The sequence below is a fragment of the Camelus bactrianus genome, chromosome 10, assembly GCF_048773025.1.
Source record: "Camelus bactrianus isolate YW-2024 breed Bactrian camel chromosome 10, ASM4877302v1, whole genome shotgun sequence".
Lineage (NCBI taxonomy): Eukaryota > Metazoa > Chordata > Mammalia > Artiodactyla > Camelidae > Camelus > Camelus bactrianus.
The window spans coordinates 69343164-69362803 of NC_133548.1; the positions used below are offsets into that span (position 1 = coordinate 69343164).

General features: G+C 41.2%; 1 protein-coding gene across 1 annotated transcript in view; it reads right to left on the reverse strand.

The window, feature by feature from the left end:
* Positions 1-16866: 16866 nt before the first annotated feature.
* MMP20 (matrix metallopeptidase 20) overlaps positions 16867-19640 on the reverse strand; it is a 46533-nt gene continuing 43759 nt past the window's right edge. The window contains exon 10 of the mRNA XM_010953193.3: positions 16867-19062. Within this exon, the coding sequence (XP_010951495.1) occupies positions 18962-19062 (101 nt within the window). The 3' untranslated portion in view covers positions 16867-18961. The remainder of the gene's footprint in view (positions 19063-19640) is intronic.

Consider the following 19640-nt stretch of genomic DNA (forward strand, 5'->3'; position numbering starts at 1 on the left):
AATGCACAAGTGTACGGTACAATAGAAACTGGAGACTCAGATCATGCTGCTGTGAGCATGAATCGTTAGGAACGCACTTTGAAAGGGCATGCGTGTTGCTAAGTCCTCACGTGTCCATGGCTAACTGTTCAGCTAGAAGTTCTCCAAATTAACTTCTATGTGGGACACTGTTATCTACTCGAGATAAATGATAAAAATGTGCTAACTCGAAATCTACATATCCATTATTCAAATTCAACAGTAACTTCAACATTGGTTTAGAACATAGACTAATACAAGCTTTTGGGAGGAGGACTATTTAATCAGTGCTATTCATTAGAATTGCTGGCACGTGGTGAGGATGGAGGGAGACTGAGATTTAGTCTGGAAAGATGAAGCAAGTCGTCCCAGAACACAGAATTCCTTAGCAGGTGACTAGAACTCAGATTCTGTTTTCTAGCACTGGGGGACAAGAGAGGGAACACTGCAACATGAAACATGATCTCCGGACTTTAAAAGGGATATGAAAATAATTAATGATTTTAATATTATGCCAATTATTAATGTATGGCTTATTATGAACTGGGCATTGTGCTAAGTGTCTTATCTAGATTATCTCATTTAATTATCACAATAATTCCATAAGCATTATCACCATTATACGGATGGGAAAACTGAGGCTTATGAGATGTGTGTCATCAGAAAGGTGAAGGTGGGAGAGGGCTTTGATTTTTGATCAACAGCGCTGCCTAACGCTGTGACTCCTGCTGCAGCCACTGCCGAATTCCTTCCACCTCCACCCACTCAGCAATTCACCTTTTCACTTTAGGATCCTGGGAATGTAGGTGGGGCTGGAGTTCAGGTCTCTACTCTGACAACCTGTGGGTTTGCAGGCATATTATTTAAACTTCATTGCTTGGCGAATAACCAGACAGGGTGGGATAGATGTCACCCTGGGCCCTTCCAGCAGTGAAGCGTGAACCCCTTCTAACGACAGCATGTTGACAATAATAGCTCCAATGAGGTCCAGGGAGCACGCGGGCGGCTCTCTCACGCTGCAAAATCCTGTTTGTGTCTGGACCTTTCACAGGTTGTCAGGGAGAGTTTGATGCTACCTTGTCCCGAGTCACCAATCAGAAATCTACGTCCCCTGTGTACTGACGTCTCATTTTCCACTTGTCATTCTCCTTGCTTAGGCTCTGACAGCTGGGCTGGAAACCCTGCCTTTCCTTTATAAGATTCTTGAAGTTAATAATTTCCAGCATTTTGTGATTATGTTTTTTAACAAACATATCTCTTTTTTTATATCTGTTCTCCTGGCCCTAGAGGGGCAGAGCAGTAAACAGATAGATTTCTCCAAAGAATAATTCATAAATCAAATGCTTTTATCAATTAATAAGCTACAAACAGACTTAATAAGCAGAGGCTGATATATTTAATGCTGCATTTTTTTCCATCTTCTTTCTTGCCTTAGAAACCTGTCTTCATATTTCACTGTCCCATTGCCCCTCAGGTCTGCTCATGGGATGTAGTTTTTGGAGGACTTACGGTAAGAGGAAAACGCTAAGAGGTAGGTGGCCACTTGGATATTTGATCTGGTATCTTCTGTATTTGGGGAAACACAACTTGCTAGGGACTTGGAGTTTGAAGAACAAGATTTTAATCATCCTTTGGGCACTTATTTGTGTTAAAATTAAGCAAAAATCTTTTTTTTTTTTTTTTTGTCAAAGGAGGTAACTAGGTTTTTATTTATTTATTATTTACAGAGGTACTGAGGATCAAACCCAGGAACTTGTGTGTATGCCAAGTATGCGCTCTACCACTGCGTGCTACCTTCTCCCCTAGGCAGAACTCTTACTCTCTGTGGGCCTCGATTAAATGGCTTGTTAGGTGAGCGTAATAACCCTGAACTCCGAGGACATTCTGAGAATCACCCTTTCGGCTGAGAGTAGGGGAACAGAAAGGATTCGTTCAGAGGACCACAGAAAGTAGGACCTGAATACCTCATCTGTAAATATCACGCATCCTGAAGCTGGGACTGCGTTTCAGGTCTCTGGAATATTCTTTTGTCTGTAACAAGAGTTTGTTTGACTCTCCGTGCGTCTGCTGCCTGTTTGTGTTGGCTCCATTATCCAGAGGTGCCTTGTGTTCCCTGTGGGAGGACTGGAGAGAGGTTTTTGCATCCTCTGATGTGGCCATTCCTTAAACAGAGTTTTTATCTGGTGCTGGAGACATGATTCCTCTCTAGGAGACTATGTCCTCGAGAAATATTTTTACCCATAAAAGAACAGAGGAAAGCCCCGATTCTGATGTTTGACCAACTAAATGGGCAACTAGATTGTTAACTGCTCTCCATCTGCCTACAGACTCTGGAGAGGAAGGTGCTTTCACCACAAAACTAATTAAACCTGAGCCGGAAACTTTGAAGTTGTTAAAACGAAACCAGAGATCTTGGCTACTGCTAAAGCTGGAAGCCTAGAACAAACAGTTTTCTTCTGAGGATACCATTTACGGCATTGTGGTTATGAAAGTCAAGGTCCAGGAAATGGAAAATGGAGGCAAACGAAGCTAACTCAATCTGTGTAATAAAGTAATAGGAATTTCCTATTTTTCCTGGTGATCCCAAGAGGTATTCAGGGTCTTCTGAATTTGAGGAGGCAGAAGGGGAAATACAGGCAAAAGGAGAGAGAAGAGAAGCAGCAACTGTGGGAGATGAGGGCCTGAGAAATGAAGGAGCCAGGAAAGGATGCTGGGCTGGTATGGTCAGGGGTAGTTACAAGAGAGCACTGATGTTCACTTGTAAGTGGTGTCCTCTTCTGTGCTCTAATCTTCCTCTTAAACCTGCAGTGAACCTGCTACTCACATCCACACTGTGATTGTGACGACCTGGGGCATGGGGAAGAGGACAGCAGGTCCAGGAAGGGCCCACGACGAGGCTCCAAGGAGGAGCTTGGAGGAGGGACAATGGGGCAAATAAGAGATGAAGGCGAATGCAAGCATCCTAGGGGATGGAAATGCTCAGAGGATCTGACTGGTGATAACCTGAGACTGTGTGGAAAGGGGACTTTCATGTGTGCATTTAGGTAGAGAAAAGTGTGACCTCAAAGGAGTGAAAACACAGAGGTCTAAGCTGGCTCAGGGAAATGACAACCCGGAGAGTGAGGCCAGGCCAACTTGGATCTCAAAGAAGCAGACTGAGTCTCCCATGGTTTCTCCTTCCCCCAAGCGAGTCCAAGAGTTTCAAGAGGGGAAAACCGATGATCTGTGCACAGACATATTCACTTGTGGCTTGTGGGAAGGTGGTCAGACAGCCAGAGGCTCGGAGCACCCTTCCCAGGGTTTACCTTACGCCTGCGGGTCTCAGTTCATCAAAGAGACTGCCGGTATTTTAAGAGGAATTCCCATCAGAGTGGGAGGATAGGCCAGCACTAGGGGAATGAGGAAGAGAGGGGAAAAAAAATCCACTTAGAAAAAACAAACAGAACTAAAGAACAAAAGGGTGGCGTTCCTGGAAGAGAAAACAGAAATTTACTCTCTTGGGAAAGGTGAGGTGCGTGTGAAAACCACTCTTTCATTCAGAGCCCGGGGGTCTGTCCTTTTGTGGGGCGAGCTCCAGGAAGTCAGACGGCTCACAGCTCAGGACGTCACGTATGCACGAGGCTGCAGGTGCACAGGGCAGGGTAAGCCCAGTCACGAGGCTCCTGACGTCACTTGTGTGTTGTCCACCTAAGCCATCTTGCTCCCCTCTTCCCAAACCTCCGAAACATCTTCCCAGGCTACCTGCATCTGGAAGCCTTGTCTGTTCCTGTCAGCCCTCAGGTGCATCCCTACGCAGAGCTGATGGTTGACTGATGCACAGGACTAAATGCAGCTCTTCCTTGGCTGTATTGAGGGGTACTTTTCATAACTGTTTCCTCTGGGAGCACTGAAGTCTTTCTCAGGGAAGGTTTAATGGCTCAGAGCATCAGACATGGGTTCCAATCCTGACTCTGCCTCTTTTTAGCTATATGACTGGGGCAAAGTTCACTTAACCCGGAAACAGAGAAACAGGAATACCCACCTCACTGAGTTGCGAAGATTACATAAAACAACATATGTAAAGCACTTACACAGTGTCTGACACATACTAGATGCTCAACAAAAAGACATTCACTGGAACTCACACACCGCCGGCTGGAGTGTACATTAGGACTACCCCTCTTGAAGACAGCTTGGTGGCATAAATCAAAGCTGCACATAGGCGTAGATTATGGCCCAACAATTCTACCCAGAGGTATAGTCTTTTGTTAGTTTATAAGATCACCATCACAGAAAAAATGTGACAATGAATATATGTATGTTCACGTGAAACTAAAAAACTATGCTTTACGCTGGAATTTGACACAACATTGTAAAATGACTATAACTCAATAAAAAAATGTTAAAAAAAAATAAAAGTTGTCCAGCTGTCTTAAAAAAAAAAAAGATCACCATCACGGGAAATATGTTCTGTGTTCTGAACAGCCATCCAGCAAAGTTTTGAAAGACAACCCAATTATAACTTGAGGACTATCTGTATTATATTTTATTAATAATGTTGTGGTTTGGTGCTCTTTGGTACTTAAAATTCCTGAGCCTTCCTGGCTTCAAGCTCTTGGCACGCCATGGGTAGGTTAGTCACATGGTCATGCTTTGGAATTTGGAGCTCTGTTATTCGAATAATAATGACATCTTGGGCAGGAATTGGCTGATTTCCTCAAATAGACCAGAGTAAGTCCTGCAATGCCTGGCCACTAGCAGGCTTTCTTGGGAGGATAAACATCACATGAAATGCTTGACAGTTTTCACTGCTGAGGACATTATCACCGGTGTAAGAACGAAACTCTCAAACTCTAACTTGGTGAGATTTCCCTCGGCGTTCTCCCAGTCTTCCCTCAGTTGTAATGCCTTATGAATAAAGCCTTATTGAAACAAAGTTGGGTGCAATTATGAAATTGCCAGCCAGTTCTTCTTCTTCCTCTCTTCCTACCTCTTCCCCTTCTTCCCTTGTATCTCCTCTGTAACTTGTTTTCAGATAGTTCATAAATGTAAATATATATATTAGTACGACATACTTTCCAGATGACGTTTAGTTTGAAAACTTGCTGAACTCCAAACACAAGTTCATGTGCCCGATGCACAGCGAGGCCAAAAAATACCGAAATGTCGGAGTCTGGAGCAGAGAAAAGGTGCAGGATGGGGGTGGGGCTCATGCCCAAGAAAACCCCGAACTCCTTGAGGGGTTTCAGCAAAGCATTTTTAAGTGCCAGGTGAGGGAGGGGCATCCCAGGGTACACGATCAGCTCGTGCACAATCCTCTGACTGGTGGATGTGGCGGTAACAGGGCAGACAACACTATCAACCCCCAGGCGCCAGGAGATCTGGGAGCCACGTGCTCACCGTCATCAAGGAGTTAATTTCTCCCATTTGGTGGTGGTTTTTAGTACCTGAAAAACTCAGGAAATATGCATGAGATTCTATCATCTGGGCACTTTAGAGAGGAGCTACAGCAGAGGATGTGGGGGAGAAGCCTGTTCCCGGAAGACCCCATAGGGTCCTGCTCAGTTACAGAAAGATATTGTTGATATGATAAAAAGTTTGAGTTTAAGGCACATCATTTTGATTGGCTGTGTCCTATGGCCCAGGGCGTAGGACAATACCCATCTGTGATCTGCTTGCTACCAGTCTGTTGACCTACCTACAGAACTTGAGAGTAAGCATTTATAAACCTTGATAAGCAATTTCTCAGAATAATTTTAAGTCTGTCGAGTATGTTTGTAATAATGTCTTCCAAAGAGAAGCAAGTGGTTTATCACACACTGTTTCTTCGCCTCCTCATTCCTCTTCTTCTTGCCCTCCTGGTCCTTCTCTTCCTCTAGACATAAAAATCCATGATATTGACATAAGGTACATAAACAATTGTTCTTATCAGTCAGTGTCATAGCAACTTGGTTTAAATAGTTGTTGGAGGAGGTCATGGAGAAGACAGGACAGCCGGTTCATCCGTGAGCTGGACCTGGGCAATTGGGCAGTTGGAGGCTCCTCACTCCTCACTGGCCCCTGGAATGTACGCTGTGTCCACCGTTTCTGCATCTGGAGCCATTTTCAAGGACGCAGCCTCGAGAGCACATGTGTTGCTGAGATCACCTGGACTGAGTCATGTGACTGTGATGAACCCATTTAAGACCCCTGTATGAACAAGAATCTGGCCGGCAGGTGCAAAGAGGTCTACCCGTCTTGTGGCCACCCAAGAGCAGATTTGTATGTAAGTTCCTTTGCTTAGTAAATCTGCCACCTACCGATCTGGAGTGATCTGCCTTCCTTCAGTCTCTCCTTGCTTTCCGTGTATGGGAGCCAGTTTCCAGTTTCACCCAGGGAAGTCCCGAGGCTGTCAGTCAATGACCATTATTTAAAATACTCCCTTTATGTTGTAGCTTCATTAAACAAAATTCCTTATTGCAACCTGCATATTTTGTTGAATAAAGTCCAGTTCCTCAGCTTGATCTTCAGGATCTTTCACGATGTAAGCCCAATAGAACAGTCCAAACTTCTCGTAATTCTTGGGAAAAGTTATATAGTTTCTCCTTATTGTCCATTTAACCCATTTCTCTTCCCAGAATGTTTTCTCTGCATATGTATTTATTCATTTATTCACTCATCTTATGAATATTTATTTAGCACCTACTAGATGCTGGGCAATGAGTTCCTGCCACTCAGGAACTTAATAACCAGTGTTTCTTCAAATATTTACCTCTTTTCATGGGGGGACTAGCTCAAGTCTTGCCGTCTCCATGAGGCGCAATTAGAAAAAGGACTGACTGTTGTCAGAAGTTGAGAGTCAAGACTTGGGTGTAAATCCCAGTTGGTCAAGTCACTTTACTCCTTGAGTCCCATTTGTGTCCCATCTGTAAAATGGGGTTGATAGTGACTTTTTCTTCATAAAGATTTTTTTAAAAAAAAAAGATTATATGAAATAATGATATAAAAATGCCTGGGATAATATGAACTCACTCAATGAGTAAGTTCTTTTTGCCTATGAAAAAACTTTGTTTTTATTCAAACTAATTCTGCCACCAAAGGCGTTCTTTTCTGTGTGGTACACCATACATATTCTAAACTAGTTCTTTTTCCTGTTAATATCTTCCTATTCCAATTTCCCCCTTTTTTTTTCTGGAATGCCTTCCTTTCCTTTCCCATCTGCCTATGTGTGTGTGTGTGTGTGTGTGTGTATATATATATATATATTTTTTTTTTTTTTTTCCAGGATGGGATTCATAACCTCACTTCTCTATGATCACTCACAACTCTTCTTGACTTTTTGGTATCTTCTTATAGAACTCCTTCAGCTCTTAGCTGTGTTACCTTGAGTGTTGTTGACCATTGTATTAATGCCACCTTGTCTAGCTAATGAAAATAAATATTATCTGATGGCAAGGAGAGTTCATATGTGACTTGTATTTTTCTGCTCCCTGGAGTTTAGAGCATATGATAGGTAGTTTAAAAATCCAGCAGAACCTTGACGCTGGTGAAGTGCATTGGTAAGCCATGCTATAATGCTGATGGCTGAGGGCTGGCAGGATCTACTGTTCAAGTACTTCTCTCTCGCACACCATGCTCACAAGGCAAGCGCCCCACGTTTGTCCTTCAGCAAAATGGCGAGCCCGTGTGTTTGGGCATTCTGTGCTTGCAAACAGCTGAAACGTCAACGTTTAAAACTTCAAGCACCAAGGGTTTCTTATGCTTTTGATAAAACTGGTTGTACCCCCAAAATACTTGATGGAAAAATTTTTATTTAGCCAATTATTCTGGCATGGTATTGTGTCAAAAATAGACATTCTCCAATTACCTGTCAGGTGTCAAAAATAGACATTCTCCAATTACCTGTCAGGTGTGGGCTTGAAGGCTGATTTCTGGGTAAATACAGACAAGGGAGTAACTGCTAGTCTTTGCCTGGAGGCCATGGACTTGCTTGCATTTTTCAAGCTCTGAAGGAGCAACAGCTAGCGGATGCCAAGCACCGCCTTCAGGTGCTCAATGAACTTCCCGAGGCCACATCAGCTGTCCTCAAAAGTCCCGGCTCCAGTTTATGATCAGATTACTGCATTCTGTTGATTCTCATTTTGTAGTTGGCTTTATTCCTTTGATAACTATGTAAGTTTAAAAAGTTAAAGATCTAATCTGTTCTTAGAAACAATAATTAGTACATATATGTAAACTTAAAAATGTGCAGTGTACTGTATATATGTATTTACACGCAGTGCAATGTGTATGTGCAGACTGTAATAATTCTACCTAATAAAACTGAAAAAGGAAAGCAAAAACATCCCGGCTCCAAAAAGTGTTCTTTCTCAAATGTTTTGTCTCTCAGTAGCTCTACCCAGTAACCAATGTTTGAACAATAGCGTCTGGCAAAATGGAAGGAGAAAAGCAGTGTTTTGATTTAGAAGACTGTCTTTTATTTCATTTTGACTTTAAGTATGTTGATTTTATTTGTAAAAATTACTTCAAAAAGAAGTAAGAAAAATAAAAATCCCACCATAATACAAGGACCTAATATTAGAATTGACTTTCAAATAATGGCTCTCAGGGAAGGTTTGTAATGTACCAGTGCAGTTTTCCTTAGCCTGGATGGATATACGAAAGCAGACTGCTGGCTCAAGATCCAGCTGAACAAAGAATTAATCATATAGGCCTGAATAAATTGACGCCAGCAGTGTTATTTTTGTTTGTTATTTATTTTAAATTTCAAGAAAAATGATGAGACTTGGAAATGGGTAAAAAGGAGAGCACTGAGTGTTCTTTCAGTGTCGTGGCCTGGAGTGTTGTGGCCGGGAGTGTCGTCCTGCTGAGCCTCGAGCGATTATCTGATTGTGTTTGATTATTTGACTGTCTGATTGACCAGTCGATTTTATAGCTCCGTAGGGATAGAAACTAAGTTGCAGAAAGCTGATAACAATGTAAGTTTTTCCTGTCCGCAGTGATGCGAGCAGCCTTGTCCACAGAAATGAAACGGCTCTGAAAGACAAAACAAATGAGCGAGCAAAGCAGAAACAGACTGGTAGAAACAGGAACAAACTGTCACTTGCCAAAGGGGAGGGAAGTGGGAGGTTGGACAAAATAAGTGAAGAGGATTAAGAGACATGAAGTTCCAGTTAGAAAATAAATATTTCATGGAGATGTAATGTACAGCATAGGGAAAATCGCCTATAATATTTTAATAACTTTGTATGGTGACAGATGGTTACCAGCTGATCATAGTGATCAATTCATAATGTATATAAATGTCACATCATTATGTTGTACACCTGAAACTAATATAATATTGTATGTCAACTATACTTCAATTAAAAAAAAAGAAAAAAAAAAGAAATGCAATGGCATATTGTCCCACAGAGATATAATTTTAAATGTAAAATGTATATTTTATTGACCAGTAGGATTTTAACCAGTTTTGCATTTATTAGCATTCCTAATTGCACATAGACATTCTCCAAAATCGTTTACTAGTACACTGATGAAGTAATTGAATAAATTCTTTGATATGTGTTTATTTTATGTTTGTTTGAGAGCCATAATTTACCTTTTGGAAAATTATAATTTACCAGTTTGGAGGTTCCACTGAGAAGCATGAATGGGCTCTCTTGGCAAAGAATCAAGTAAACTAGGTTTTGGATAAGTTCACTAATGTTTACTTAACCTGGACACATCCCTTCTTGGCCTCCAGAGTGAGTTCCAAGGAACAGTAAAAGTTTAGCTCTGCTTACTCTCTGTTCCTCTAGTTTTTCCTCTCTCTCTACTGACTCTGGGTTTCATTTTTTGTTCTGATTTGCCAGTAGTCAATAACATATTCTCAGCTGGTTGCATCAATGATTGGAAATTTGGGTTTATAACTGGTTGGTGATCTTCCTAGATGAGGAGGATAAATTCTCTATTGGTTGAGAGACAAAGGAGAATCTGATTGGTTAGTCTTTTTGTTTGGTTTGCTGTTGATCTATTTGTGAGCTCAAATCATTTCAGAATTGGGGGCCCACTGGGAAGGACCATAGCTCTTTAAGATCTGGACTAGTTAGTATTTCTGTGTTTATTTTTGATTCAGCTGAAGTGTGGGACTGAAGCCATAAGCTCTCTATGTGCTTGAGTGTCTGTGTGTGTGTTAGTGTCTGTAACTGAAAAAGGTTCTATCCTTTAATTATGAAAGGGGAGAAATGCTTTCCAACTTCTGGAAGGTATTAATAAATTAGATTATAATAAATTAGATTATAATGTCTCAAAGGAGCACTATTATGATTTTTCAGAGAGGTAAATAAGCACTTACATTATCTCACTATGTCCCAAATTCACAGAAAAATAGAAAAGTGAAGTTTTAATATAGTAAATATATTAATTTTTAAAAAATCCTTTTTTTTTATAGATACTGTTAATTCAGAAACATCTTAAGAATTTAAGTTGGCCTCTAATCAGATTCTATTGATTAAAGAGTCCAAGAACCTGGGTTGGTAACATCTGAACAGACAGGATTTACTAAAATTTGATCTTGTATTAAACCAAAAGACAAGCTGAAGTTAAGTCTCAACAAATTTTCAAATAATTTGTATCATTCAGATTGCATTCGCAGACTACAATACAATGAAGTCAGAAGTCAATAGCAAAAATATTAATCTTAAGAAATTTACAAAATTTCTACCAGAAGTAATAAGTAAATTTAGCAATGTCACAGAATCCAAGTTTAATATACAAAAATCAGCTATATTTCTATTTGCCAGCGATGAAGAATTGGAAACTGGAATAATAAAGAATACCATTTGCAGTAGGATCAAATATATGAAATAGTTTTTGATAAATCTAACAGAATATGGACAAGATCTGAACACTGACAGCTTTGCAACATTACTGGGAGAAATTAAGGAAGCTGGAGGCCGCTTGCCATCAGGAGTCCCCTTGTAGGATGGAGTGGAGTCAAGGCATGAGTGGCCCGTGGGATCTGGAACGGGGAAGAACGGCACGCGGCAGTGGCTTTGTCATCAGTGTTGACAACAATAGGAGGTACCTCCAGAAATCACTAGATGAAATCACCTGAGACCAATAATCCATGCGCATACATGGGACACCCTCTAAGGATTCCCAGAACTAGTTGAGAGGCATGTGAACGAGGCTGGATTTCCCTGTGAGAAGAGGGGTCACTCCTCCCCATGGTGGTGGGACACAGGAAACACAGTTTATGTGAGCAAAGGCCGCAGAGCTAGACTGACTTCCCTAGAAAGCACAAGTATCCTAGAGATGGTAGGAAGTTAGATAAGTGGGGGGCAGCTGGCAGATAACGTGGAGGAGAGAAGGCGAGAGCGGTCCAGAAGATGGTGGTACGCCCACCTTCAGGGTAAATGGGCTTCACTCCCCCGAACGAGCACCAGTAAGAAACCAGTTAGAATCAGACAGCTGAGACCACATGGTGGCAACAAGAGCCTTACCTAACAGGACCCAATGCTCACTGTAATATAATTAGCACTGTGGTTTACAGCCCTCCCCCTCACCATGGGCTTTTCTGTGTGCATCTTGGGTAAGGACGGGTGTAAAGGGGGATGGGCATGACTACGCACTCCAGGGGCAGGAGCTGTCAATCAATCAAGACACTGTCCCTAAGCAAGGGTGTAAGACAGAAGGGACAAAGAAAGACTGGGGCTGCCATCCTCTCTTGGATCAGCCCACCTTTTGTTCTTGGAGGTGTACTTTCACTTTGCTAATAAAATCCTCAACTACACAGTGCTTTTGCCTCCCATCTGAATTCTTCTCTTTTGGGCTAGACAAGAACCAAGGACTTTCCCCTTCTGGGGAGCCAGTATCTGTTGTTTCTGGATAGACTATAATTATGGGTCTCCTTTTTTTCTTATAAGTGAATAGATAAACATCCTGAATGAGTGAATGAAGTAATTAATAAATCATCCCCACTTTCCATATTGATGGAGACAGAGCCTTGGGCTGATGTTGAGGACATACAGAAATATTGAAAGATCCCAGAATCAGACTGCTAGAGTTTTTCATCTGATAGATATGCTTCCCAGAACAGACTTTACCTTCTGTAGTAGTTTGAAGCCTGCTTCCAATATAGTGAAACTTGCGTTCATATGCACACAACCTATTTAGGTTCCAGGCTTTCAAACTAAATTTCATCTCACTGAAACTTATCCAGAAATTTTTGTGACTAACCTGTAATTAGTAAAAAGAGAGGAAGAATTGGAAGAAGGAGGGAGAAAGGGAGAGAGAGAGAGAGAGAGATGTACTGAGAGAGACTGATTATGTGGTTGTGTTTATGGAAAGGTGGCCATCTTGAAAGTTAAACTTAACCAACTTAGAGTATTAACGTTATGACAATAACAGAATTGAACTTCAAGTTCACTTGTAGGGGGGAAAATCCAAGACTCCTTTCCTTGTTCCTTCTTGCCACGTTTTTCTGATTTGGGCTCCTGTAGCATGCATGGCTCATGCTACTCACTTAGCAATTAGCTAGCATTGGTTTTACCATCTGTACTGGTCCCACCTGTGTGACAGAGGAAGCAATCTCTCTCAGTTTAACCGTGAGTCTCAAAGCAGATGAGGTGCACAATTGTTACTGGATAGAGACTCCCGAATTGCATAGCCCACCAAACAGGGCAAGCTCCTGCCAAATGTGTGGGTCCTTCCCAGCTGACTGAGAAATAATTCTCAGTAGAGGCAGAGGGACAAAGTGAAGAAGAAAAAAAAAAAAAAAAAAAGAGCTGCTTTATTAATCAAAGAGAGAAGGGGAAGAAAGCAAAAAAGAAGACATGAAGCGGGGAGCCATCAGCCAGAAAGCTGGTCGAGACAGCTCCAAGCCCAGATCCGGCCACGGGGTCTTTTACTGGATGGCTTTGCCAGTGTTATCTCCATGCCGGTGGTTCCAATCATCTTCTGTTGCTGGCTCTTTCCTCCCGCAGAGCTTAGCCCTAAAACAGAAACTTCAGGAGGAAAAAGAGAACAAAGAAAGAGATACTGGGGTGTGTCCTTGGGATCGATGCAGCAGTTGTGGAACATAAAATGTCTTGTTGTATGGCTATGTCCTTGGAACCAAGGAGCCGCCACCAGATAAGAGAAACAGCCTGGTTTTCAACAGCCTGGCCCTTTCTTTCCCTTGCTGTTAGTCAGCCGGGGTCAGCAAGCCTGTGTAATCACCTCCCTCACAATGATGTTTGAAAAACCATTGTGCTGAATATAATTCCAGGATACCAGCCAAGTGATCTGGGGTTCAAAGTAGGGTTAGGAACCCTTGTGCTGGGAAAGAACCCTGAGACAGGGGCTTGGCTGCACACACAGGGTCAGGAGGGAGAGAACGTACAACTCTGGGATTCATCCTACCCCCCGGAGAGCGAGACTGGCCCTTCTGATGCGAGCTCCACTGGTGGCTGGTTTGAGGTTCACAGCGTAATTGTTGCCTTGAAGGCTGATGTGGGTACTGGGGAAGGTCTTGACTGAGGTAGAGACACAGTGACTCATTTTCAGGCAAAGACAGAAGAATGCAGTAGAGAACTTGCTAGTCACTTTCTCTGTAAAGGTTGGTAAGATTGCAGATAGAAGTGTTTTCACTACAAGAACAAAATACATTTTAAAAATTAAATTTTTTTTTTCTGAGCAGAGAAAGGTTTATTTCAGTGCTGACCAAGGATGGGGTGGCTCATGCTCAACAAAACCCCAAACTCACTGAAGGGCTTCATTAAAGGATGTTAAAAGATCAGGTAAGGGAGGAGGCTGATTGGTGGATGTGGAGGTAACAGGGCGATCAACACCATCAACCCCTAGGGGCCAGACGGTCTAGGGGCCACGTGCTCTCGATCATCAAGTAGTTAATTTCTTCCCTTTAGAAAACACAATTTTTTTTTTTAAATCTTGAAAGTTCTTCTACCCTTTTTAACAAATTCCTAGACTACTAACAACTTTCTTCCAGAAGAGCAATCCTTAAGATTTTGCGTTATCTTTTGTGATTTATTCTTTAGGATTTTTGTACCTAGAAATGGAAAAACTGAAGGAAAAGCCCTGCAAAATCTCAAAAACTCTTATTGAAAATTAAACCATGTTCTTGAAGAGGGGAAGAAAAATGGACTAGTAGACTGAGCACTGGATGGTGATTAAAAACTTGAGATTATTTTTATCTCCCCCCTTACTCTTTTATAATCCATTTCCCCCAAGTTTCATGGTAATCTGTCGGAGTGGGGGCTCAAAGGGTTGTAGATAATCATTTGAAGGCTCTCTCTGATTCCCAGATTTCTATCTCTATCTGGAATCTAAAAAAAAAAAAAAAAAAAAAAAAGACACAAATGAACTTATTAACAAAACAGAAACAAACTCAGAGACATAGAGAACAAACTTAACGGTTACTAGGGAGGAAAGGGGGTGAGAAGGGCTAAATTAAAAAAAAAATAGAAGAAACCAGGTGTGAAGTAAATGAAAGCTCTCCATACTATCTGTGCAATTTTTTGTAAATATAAAACTATTCTAAAATAAAAGACTTATTAAAAAAAAAAGAATGAATACTGACAATGTTGGTGGGATGGCTAGAGTCTTCAAAGAAGCTAAATTATTTGTGTAGAGAAAACTATTTTAGGGAAAGAATGAAGTCTTTCAAGGTAAACTGTCGAAAAATTATTAACTTCCAGAAATTGCCAGTTCATATATGGAAATATGCCTAAAGTTTAGTACAGCGACACAATACGGTCATTGGGCAGCCCACGATTCCTGTGGAATGTGCCCTAACAGGACTTTTGACATTCCAACCTCCATAGAAGTACCTGTGAACACACTTACTCCCCACCCTCAGAAGCTCACATTATTTTTTTTTAAAGCATTGAAACATTTTATTTGCTGAAATCTGTATAACACTTCTCTAAAAATTAAACAAATGTTTAAAAAAAGCTCACATTATTTACACTGCATTACAGGCTTGGGATTTTCAAAGAATAAACAAATTGCTAACTATTTATACAGACGTGCTTTTTTCTGCCCCCACAGCAGAGGATCTAAAATGGATTTAAAATGTTACATTTCTCAGTTGGTCTTTTGCAACTGATTTTTCATCCTTCCATCCTTTTCTTTTCGGATCTCTTCCCCCCACCCTTGTGGGAATGACATGCTGCATTGTACAACAGAAGCTTAATTTTAAAACGATATACTGAATTAAAGGAAGGTATGTTGGGTTAGGATGCGGGAAGACGAGACTAAAATGAGGATACGTGCATTAGGAGAGTCTTCTTTTGGACCTCAAAGTCGCTCACTCACTTCCTGTTCTAATTTATTCACTAGCAGGCTTCCCGATTCTGCTCTATTTCACTTCCAAGAGTCTAGGTGGTTAAAACTGACACAACATTGTAAACTGACTCTAACTCAATTAAAAAAAAAAAAAATTAAAAAAAAAAAAGAGTCTAGGTGGTGAGACGAAGGCAGGGATTGTGGCATTTTGGGTACAACGGGATGTCCTTTAGTCTCACCATGTTGACGAAGCACTTGGGGATGAGAATGAGACTAAAGACAGGCTCAGGGGCTGGAAGATAATCAGAGGATGCTGGTCAGACCCATTCAGGCCTATTGGAGAGAAACACAGAGTCTTTTGGCCTAGACTTGTCTATGATCCATTATGGGAGTCTAAGATTCCAGCCTGTTGCCAAGCATTATGCATTTCCTCTCAAATGGCACTGCACTGGGTAATTTTAGCTATAAATATTCACTAAAAAACCACAAAAAACCCTTCACTATCATTGTATATAGAAGGAAATGACTAAAAGCAGGAATAAAGAGGAAACACCCAGATGATATATACATGAGAGCACGTGAAGACCCTGTGATAAGTTTTAAACATATCACACATAATTTCAAATAAAAAACTACATCGTTCGTTTGTCATCTACTGTGTGAAATGGAAGTCTCAGGTGTTTCCAAATAAACATTTGAAAAAGAACAGAGGCCCTAACGGAGTTGGCTGTGCCATTGCACACCAGGCTAACTGTTAGAGCGCTGGGTTCCAGCCACCGGGAATTTAATGTGGAGCCATTAGGTTCGCTCCCCACCCAGGTGAATCCATCTGTCCGTTAGTAGCCTTTCCCGTACTCTCCAAGGCCACTCAGAAATAGTCATCAGTGAGGTTAACAGGACAGTACCCAGAGGTCATCAGGGAACAAAACTCTGTTCTGCTTCCTCCTGCTCTCAAAAGAAGCAGTTGAAATACACTTTGTTCAAAACCATTAGTTAGCCAAGTATTTTTGCACTGATATTTGGAAGCCAAGCGAGGAGCATGTGTTATAAACTCTTTCCACGCAAAATTCCTGCTTCAGATGAGCATACCGATGTTCTGATTGGGTTCTGACGCAAACGAAAATCACTATTTCTTGTGCTTTAGAGACACTGTAACTTTTCAAAATATATACAGCGATCTCTGGAAGCCAGTTCTCTTGCTCAACAAAGGAATAAGGATTTGTAAGAGTTACTTCTGGGGTATGAGGGTTAACTGCCGTCAGTATATTATTTGATTGTTGATTTAATTGGGGATTTCAAAAAGAAAAATGTCAGGTCACCGATTATCAATCCTTGTGTGAGATAGCTCCGCTATCTCAAGGGATATATACAAATTCTCCAAAAGATTTCAAACCAAACTGAATTCTAATTGCTTCAAAAACAACAATTATAGAGCCCCTAAAAGGTACCAGGGACTATACATAGAATTCTGTATATTCTTACTTATATATTTAAGCCTCTAAATAGCCTTGGGAGGTAAGAATTATTCTTATTGTAATTTTACAAAGCGGGAAACGAAGACAAAAATTAGGGAACCTGACCAACATCACATAGCTAAAAATAGCAGATCTGGGGTTTGATTTCAGTCAGGTCGGCCTTAGAGGACATGCATTTTTTTTTGCATCCAGTAACACTCATTTGTTTAGTAAAGTGTCTCCAATGGACATGGGCCTGGGTCAGCCCCGGACACACGAAGGACATCCGGCTGGTTGTGCTCAACACCAGATATCCTCAGGCCGATGCGTCATTGCCGTGTGGTCCCTGCCACGTGGCCTGCACAGATCATCACACCACCTTGATTGCCTGGCTTGTTATTTCAAAAATATAACAGGTTTATTGAGATAGAATTCACACACCATACAATTCATCCATTTAAAGTGTACAACTTAATGGCTTTCAGTATATTCACAGATTCGTGCAACTCTCACCTTCCGCATAACATACCCATCAGCAGTCACATCCCGTTCCCCCTCCTGCAGCCCTGGACCAGCAGTAGTCAGCTTTTTGTGTCCCTGGGTTTTCCTGTTCTGAACATTTCATATAAATAGAATCATTCAACACGTGGCCTTCTGTGTTTGGCTTTTTTCACTTGGTGTGGTGTCTGCGAGGTTCATCCACGTGGTTGCATATATTAGTCCTTTTTTTAAGTTGCCAAATCACACCCCAGTGTATGAATTTACCAGATTTTAAGGCTCCATTCATCCTTTGATAGACATGTCTCGATTTTTTGGCTGTTATGAATAACGTTGCTGTGAACATTAGTGTGCACGTTTTGTGTGGGTATTTGTCTTTGCAAAAGTGATTTTTCTTACTCTGCAGAGTCAGTGGATATTGGGTAGCAGGGGTACTAGATTCTGTCTTCAACAGTCAAAGCTTCAGCATCTGATTGGCTGTGAACAGCTACTTTCAGAAACCAAATGGAAAGCTTGAGTAACCTTAAGTAACCGCCTCATCCCTTCTTAATACTAAATCTTTTTTTGTGAGTGTATGAAACAAATTTAATAAATGATGGTAATAATCATGGCTAACAACAGCTGAATACTATAGACGTTCCAGGCAGCCTATGAAGTGTGCTAAACGTATTTCATCATCTAATTTTAGACCTACTCAAATGGTTTCGAATCCTTACATTCTAGAAGGTAAGATTTAAAATATATATATATAAAATGACAGACAGCTATATTTTATCTGTACTGATGACTAGGTAGGAGAGAAAAAAAAGGTTTAGCTTGAAGGAGGAAAAACTAAAAGAAAAGGCAAACTTCCCTAAATGGAAAGCTATTCAGAAGAGACTCAGTTGGATGGGTTAAAGACAGTTTCATTGACAGTATTTTATTAACAGGAAACAGGAAATAGAGTGAATTATTGTTCTTTCTTCTGGGTCTGCATACTCACAATACTATCTCAAGGTCTGCGTTTTCCAGAGGGACACAGGATTTGTTGCCAAAGCGTGATAGAAGCTAGTAAAGATTAACTAAAAAGAAATGAGGAACTGTTCTTATACAACATTTTTATTGGCTTTTGTTAAAAGTTTTCCTGCTGCAAAGTGCGCATCTCTTACCTAGGATGAAAATCCATTTGAGTAGGTTTGCCCCCTTCAACGTACTTCAAAGACCAGCGAGTGCACGTAGAGTCGAACAAACAAACAAGTAACGAGACACAAAACATCTACAGCGTGTTGTTTGCGATGTGGTATAAGTAAAGACGGATACATTTATATTCATCATAACAAATGTTATGGCCAAAAAGGCCACGACTTGTAAAGAATAATTATAATTTGTATGGTAATGACATATCCTATTAAAAGAATTATAATACATGTCAGAGAATCCACAAGAAGGCTTCTTCCTGGAAATAAAAACCAGACTTAATCAATTTGCTTCAGTATATTAGCTAAGAAAAAAACACAACGGGTGTCTCACTGAAAAGTGCATTGTGTTGATTTTGATTTTGTGTAAAGTTGACCATATAGGAGTTTTTCGTTTGGATTAAAATTCTGAATCCATAACTATGAAACAGTCTAGAAGCATCATCATTTTCAATGAACTCTAAATTACCCTTAGAATTAAAGACCATGGGAAGGATCCCTAACCTGCATTCTGCTTTAGTCCTTAAGATCCAGTTGCCAGCTGTTCTCAGTCACCTTCATTCCTTAGGAAAGACTAGGCTTTTCCATTCAGCAACCGACCCAGGAACCAGCTCTCAGCACACTAACCACGTCTTCCTTCTCTGTGTCGTACTTGTACGCTTTTGGTCCTGAAAAGAAGTAAATGTTGCCTGAAAGAGACAAAGTTGACATTGCGGTTACTGAAAACGACCTGCAAGCTTCCAACAGGGAGGGCTTGTAACTGTAACTTTCTTGAGGTGGCACCGAGGGGAGTGGGGAACGTGGCAGGAGGCGGTTAGCTAGTCCTGTGCACGGTCCTCACTGAGCTCTAAGAACCTGACACCCCTAACTTGTCAATCATCTCTCATCTCTCTCCCTGTTCCTGCCTGGGGTGTTCGGTGCTTCTGCTCAGGCTGTTCCCCTCCAGGAAGTCCCCTCCCTCGACAAACCTTTAACTGTTCCTTAAACCTCAGCTGAAGTCTTACCGTGAAGTCTACAAGTACCCATGCCTCTTCGATTTTTTTTCTTTTTCAGATGACCTCTTGCAATCATGATGACGACTACCACATAACTCAATACTAAATTATAGACTGTTTGTTTCCCAGTTATTTCATCTGTGTTGGATGGAGGGGCATTTCCCAAAGTTAGTAACCATTCCACAAGAGCAGAGACCATATCTGAAACTGTCTTTGCATTTCTGAACCATGCCCAGTTCTGTGCAACAGACTCGAGAAGAATGTGTTGACTG